General features: G+C 33.3%; 1 protein-coding gene across 1 annotated transcript; it reads left to right on the forward strand.

The window, feature by feature from the left end:
- Positions 1 to 494: 494 nt before the first annotated feature.
- LOC660964 (juvenile hormone esterase-like) lies at positions 495 to 2,674 on the forward strand. The gene is made up of 9 exons (XM_967158.5): positions 495 to 614; positions 666 to 932; positions 981 to 1,134; positions 1,182 to 1,367; positions 1,413 to 1,618; positions 1,671 to 1,848; positions 1,902 to 2,074; positions 2,118 to 2,389; positions 2,436 to 2,674. Exons 1-9 carry the CDS (start codon positions 561 to 563, stop codon positions 2,626 to 2,628), a joined length of 1,683 nt encoding a protein of 560 aa, XP_972251.1. The 5' UTR covers positions 495 to 560; the 3' UTR covers positions 2,629 to 2,674.
- The last annotated feature ends 2,753 nt before the right edge of the window (positions 2,675 to 5,427 follow it).

Raw genomic sequence — 5,427 nt, forward strand, 5'->3', positions numbered from 1 at the left:
TTCTTGATGTCAAAGTTTCAAAACTCAACTTTGTTTTTTCTGATGAACATCATATTTGATACTTGTATTTTGGAAAAGATTCTTTTTGTTTCCGGTTAGAACGTTGTATCATATGACATTATGGTTTATCGAACTTTACATGCTGATCAAAATTCACAAAAAAGCGTTTTTGCGTTTTTTGATTTGTTTTGCGAAGAATAAATTTAATTAAAACTTATCAATTAGTTATACCTGTTTTTTTATTTCCATTGTCCATTGTGGTGCAAATGGCGTGCTCTTGGTCATGAGTTGTTATGGTAACATATTAGTTATTTGCACAACGGTGGATAAATAAAAAACAGCTATAGTTAGTTTTAAACTGCAAAATGATAAAAAAGGAAAATTCCAACCCTCATTTTCTAACAATAAACACAAAAATTGCCAATTGTTTCATTCCTCAACTTTCCCAAGTAGGATTATAAATAGTTTTACCTGATATGATAATCAATTTATTATCACACAATGCATCAATTTCGTTTAAAAATAATCAAAACACTCATTCAACTTGAGACTATAGCAACATGACAAAAGCATGTTTGTTTGTAATTTTCACACTATTCCAAGCCGGTTTTTTGGTGCGTATTTTTTCTTTTTTTTTTTCTTAAATGTTACCTACCTATTTCTAGCTTGGGGTCCCTGAGGTCCAACTCCCGACTGGAGTGATCAGGGGCCGTGAAGACACAACAGTTAACAATAAACAATACTTTGCTTTTGAAAAAGTTCCATATGCGGCTCCCCCAATTGGAGTCTTGCGTTTTAAAGCCCCGGTACCACCTCCAAATTGGGAGGAACCACTTGATACAGTCAATTTGGATGTTTCTTGTTACCAAGTTAGCGGAAATTCAGACGCTGAGTCTGAGGATTGTCTTTATATCAATGTTTTTACACCACAGGTTTGATTTCTGGTGTATAGTGTGTGGTCCCAAATTTTCACATTGTAGCTTCCAAGTGGTACCACCAATGTTAGTTTACCAGTTATGTTATTTATACATGGTGGGGGGTTTATGTTTGGTTCTGGTCGAAACACTTATTCGGATTATATCATTGAGGAAAATGTGATTTTTGCAACAATTAACTACAGATTGGGACCATTTGGTACGATTTTGGTGCTAGTTATTATCAAATTCAAATTTGAAAAATAGGTTTCCTATCAACTGAGGACCACTATATTCCGGGAAACAATGGTCTTAAGGACCAGCACATGGCTATAAAATGGACCCATAGCAACATACATTTATTCGGAGGTGACCCTGATAAGATAACAATAATGGGTCAAAGTGCCGGGAGTGCTTCTGTTGCCTATCACTTACTAAATCAACAATCACAAGGTTTATCACATTGAAGCATTTCAAACAACTGTGCAACTATTTTAGGATTGTTTCAAAGCGCTATTTTGGAAAGTGGTTCGTTTTTGAGCCCTTTTGCGTTCCAAAGACGCGCAAGAGAAATTGCGTTTGCCACCGCTGCTTTTCTCAACGATACTTTTGACACAACAGAGAATTCGAAAGAATTGTACGAATTTTTGAAAGGAGTTGACGCGAAAGATTTAGATCTGGCTTCACAGAAGTACCATGAATCGGTAATTTTTGGTACCATTTTCACACGTTGATTTTAAAATTGAAAATTGGTAGGAAACACTTGAAAGTGCCCAAATTTTGACTGGAAGGTATTATTCACCGGTGATTGAAGTAAAAAATCCGGACGCTTTCCTTACGAAAAAAATGTACGGTTTGTTGAAGGCTGGAAATTTGGTGCGAGTACCAATTTTGATTGGGATTAACTCGGAGGAAGGACTCGTGTACAATACTAGTACTGACGTCATAATGTTAAAAAAACAATAGTAAGACAAGAAAAAATTCTAGATCCGGATATTTTAACACAAAACATGGCGACTTTTGACGAAAATGTGTCTTGGTTGGTACCCAAAGACATGATGCTGATTGATGACCAACCCCTTCTAGAGATGGGAACCCAAATTAAAACAATGTATGTTGGTTCTGGCAATTTGAGTGAGCATATCGGTGACGGCGTTCGCGTGAGTACCAAAAGTGGCACTAAAAACCAAAATCCCTTCCTAGTATTACAGTGACCACTCTTTTACCCGATCTATCATCAAAACCGCCGAACTTTACTCCAACTTTTCTGAAACTTTCTTTTACCAATTTTCCTACGATGGCCCTCTTGGAGGTGTAAACATCCATTACGATGGGGCTGAAAATGTCGGTCACGCCGAAGAACTGAGTTATTTATTTTGTCATGGTTCTGGCTGCAATCGTGACGATATTCCTGATTCGGATAAATTAACTCGTCAAAGATTGATTAAACTTTGGACGAATTTTGCAAAATATCAGTAAGAATTAAGCAAAAACGTACTTTTGGTAGCGGAAGTTTTGCAGGAATCCGACACCGCAACCTGAAGAACTCTTACAAAATGTTACTTGGCCTAAAGTTTCGACTGAGAGTGGCGATTTTTTGTATCTAGATATCGACGAAAATTTGGAGGTAAAAAATCACCCGAAGGAGGAAACTTATTCGAAATGGGTGGAGCTCTATGAAAGTCTTGGATATGATAATTTTGATACATATTAAGTGTAATTAAACTTTTATAGTAAAAATAAACATGTTACCCGGCGCATCCACCATTTTCGATAATGCAGCCGACACTAGAATATTACAAAATGCCTAATACCCTACTTTTAATTGGTTTGCCTAAGTTAATTTTTAGTTTTTCCCAATATACAGGCTGTTGCATCTAAACCCCTTATTAGAAGTATTAGTGATTCTAATAATCATAGTCATCAGAAAATTTGTAAACAACCATAATCTTTTAGGTCCTGCTCAATGAAAATATTTTCAAGATGGTGACACTTCCGGTTATACCGGAAGTCGCTATCAACTTTCTTATTTCAAATGGAAAGTTATATTTTTTTAATGCGTTTTTGAATTACTAGAGTTCTTTTAAGGTAGTTTTCATAAGCTTTGCCTGTACCTAAATTTAGCCAAATACAAAAGTTTTAGGGTTTTTAATTTTTTTTTGGATTTGTGCTTTGCAGTTCAAACTTCAATAACTCTGCCGTTTTAAAAAAATCGAAAACATTTTCCAGCTCACTTGAAAGATAAAGTCTGTATCTTTTTCTATGGTGTTTTCAAATTTGTAAAAAAGAATAACAAACCCCAAATGTTTAAAGTTAAGTTTTCAGAACTTTGAGCACCCATAACTCATTTTTTCCAAGTGAAATGACACAAGTTTGATTTCATTAAATCGTAGAGAATTTAATTCTGCATCGATCTGTAACTTTTTCAATAACTTCTTGTTTGGATTGAGAAATTCATTAGCCATAGGCCTTTTCTCATAGATTGCCATGGAAACAAGAGACAAAAGTGTGAGAAATTAAAGTTTTTTTAAACCAACCTTCAATGAATTTATTTTATTTTTACAGGACGGTCAACACAATTTTGAATAGAGCTTGTCGTTTGTTTAATCAGAAATGTTTTTATGGCAAACTATGCAAAAATAACTGTGGTTAGCAAGAAATTTTTTACAATGTCAAAAAAAACAAATAACTTGAAAATTATCACAGATAAGTATAGGGAATGCTAATACAGATTGATACAGAAACAAATTCTCCTCTATCTAGTAAAATAAAAATTGGGACATCCTATTTGAAAAAATTAAGTAATGGGTACTTGAAGTTATCCAAACTTAACCTTAAGATTTTTAGGTTTATTAACTTCTTTTCCAATTTTGGGACACACAGATGTAGGCTTTATCTTTTAATTCTCCAGATATGATTTCGAAATTTCTAAAACTAAGGGAATTACCGATTTTTTAAGTGAGAGGTGCGAATCAAAAAATCTTAAATATCTCGAAAACGGTTAAATTTAGGTATGGGGAAAGCTGATAAAAACTCCCTTAAAATAATTGAACTAATCTAAAAACGCAGTAAAACATAGTTTTCTATTTTAAAATAACAAAGTTGATAGCGACCTCCATTATAACCGGAAGTGCCGACATCTTGAAAATATTTTCATTGAACAGAACGCAACGGATTATGACTGAGTACCAACTTTCAGATATAATAAATATCTTTTTTAAAACTTTCAATACCTGTAATGTGGGGTATAGACGGAACAGGCTGCATTAAAAATTAAAAAAACCTTAATTTTAATAATGAAGAATATGAATTTGTGTGAGACTATCTTAATTACCTAGGGAAGGGAATAAAGGCATTATTTTGTTGAGAAAATTTTATTGTGTCTTACCACTAAACAACAAGTAACAAATCGAAATTTGCTATTTTTTATGCACAAGCTCAATTTTGGTGTCTTCTAAATTTCTAAATTTATCTATAATTTCATCACAAAACGCCTGCTTTTCAGCTAACGTTTCAAGCAGCTTCTTTTCAATTACTATTTTCGCACTACCTTTGGAACTCTCCTTATGGTACTCTTCTATCCTTTTCAGACATGGCGAATACTCGTTTTGTGATGTCCGCGTACACGGAAAAGTGCGAACCAAACGTAATAATGTATAAAGAATCTTTGTTTGAACAAAATTTATAATCAAAAATGTTTTCCTGAAAGAGGTCCTAGATATCTGCAAAATAACATCAAAAGCCCAAATTAATAATAACTGAGTTACAGAAGATGGGAGCTGGGCTGGACCACATGCATAATATTGTTGTAAACGCGTATTTAAAAAAAAAACACGATTCTTAAACTAATGTTAATTTATACTTACGATGAATTTTTGATTTATTTTAACAATGTTATTGCTTTTAGCTTTGAACAAATTGAAATTCAATCGTAATTGCTTAAAATTATTTATCAGTTTGTATTTGACATTAAAGATCTTGAAAATGTTACTATATTCAAACAAATCGTCAAGAAAATTTTGCTCTTCCGGATGTTGTTGATAATAAACGAGTACTTCATTCTTCAGTCGTAGAATTTCGGGGAAATAATTCGAGTAGTATAGTATTTGTAAGCTGTGACACTGAAGTGAGTGAACGGTTGGAAATTGACGATTCAAATAAAGAAATGAATTGGAGGTTGATTGTGTCTTGAAATCGGGTTTTGATTTGTGAAATAAGACAATCTAAAATATCATAATACAAGGATTTATATATTTCACAGTCAAGTGTGGTTAATGTTTTCGTTTTAGCAACGAATTATTTGAAAAGATTCGTCAGTATTGTTTCATTTTGTTTTCCTTAAAATAATGCCACCAAATACTCCACGTCCTCAAATTTGAGTTTGACTAACTTTTCAGAAAATTCATCAATCGTTTGGAAAATTGTCACCAAAATTACAAATTCCAATTCCTGGAATTTGGACATAAAGTAGTCACATTCTTTGAGCGAATTTTGATCACAATTTAGATCGTTG

The sequence above is a fragment of the Tribolium castaneum genome, chromosome 7 (assembly GCF_031307605.1).
Source record: "Tribolium castaneum strain GA2 chromosome 7, icTriCast1.1, whole genome shotgun sequence".
Lineage (NCBI taxonomy): Eukaryota > Metazoa > Arthropoda > Insecta > Coleoptera > Tenebrionidae > Tribolium > Tribolium castaneum.

Excerpts from the sequence above, each read along its gene's own strand:
- LOC660964 (XM_967158.5), top strand. The coding sequence starts at position 561 with ATGACAAAAGCATGTTTGTTTGTAATTTTCACACTATTCCAAGCCGGT. Across the intron at positions 615-665 it reads TATTCCAAGCCGGTTTTTTG|CTTGGGGTCCCTGAGGTCCA; the intron begins GTGCGTATTTTT and ends ACCTATTTCTAG. Across the intron at positions 1,135-1,181 it reads CTACAGATTGGGACCATTTG|GTTTCCTATCAACTGAGGAC; the intron begins GTACGATTTTGG and ends TTTGAAAAATAG.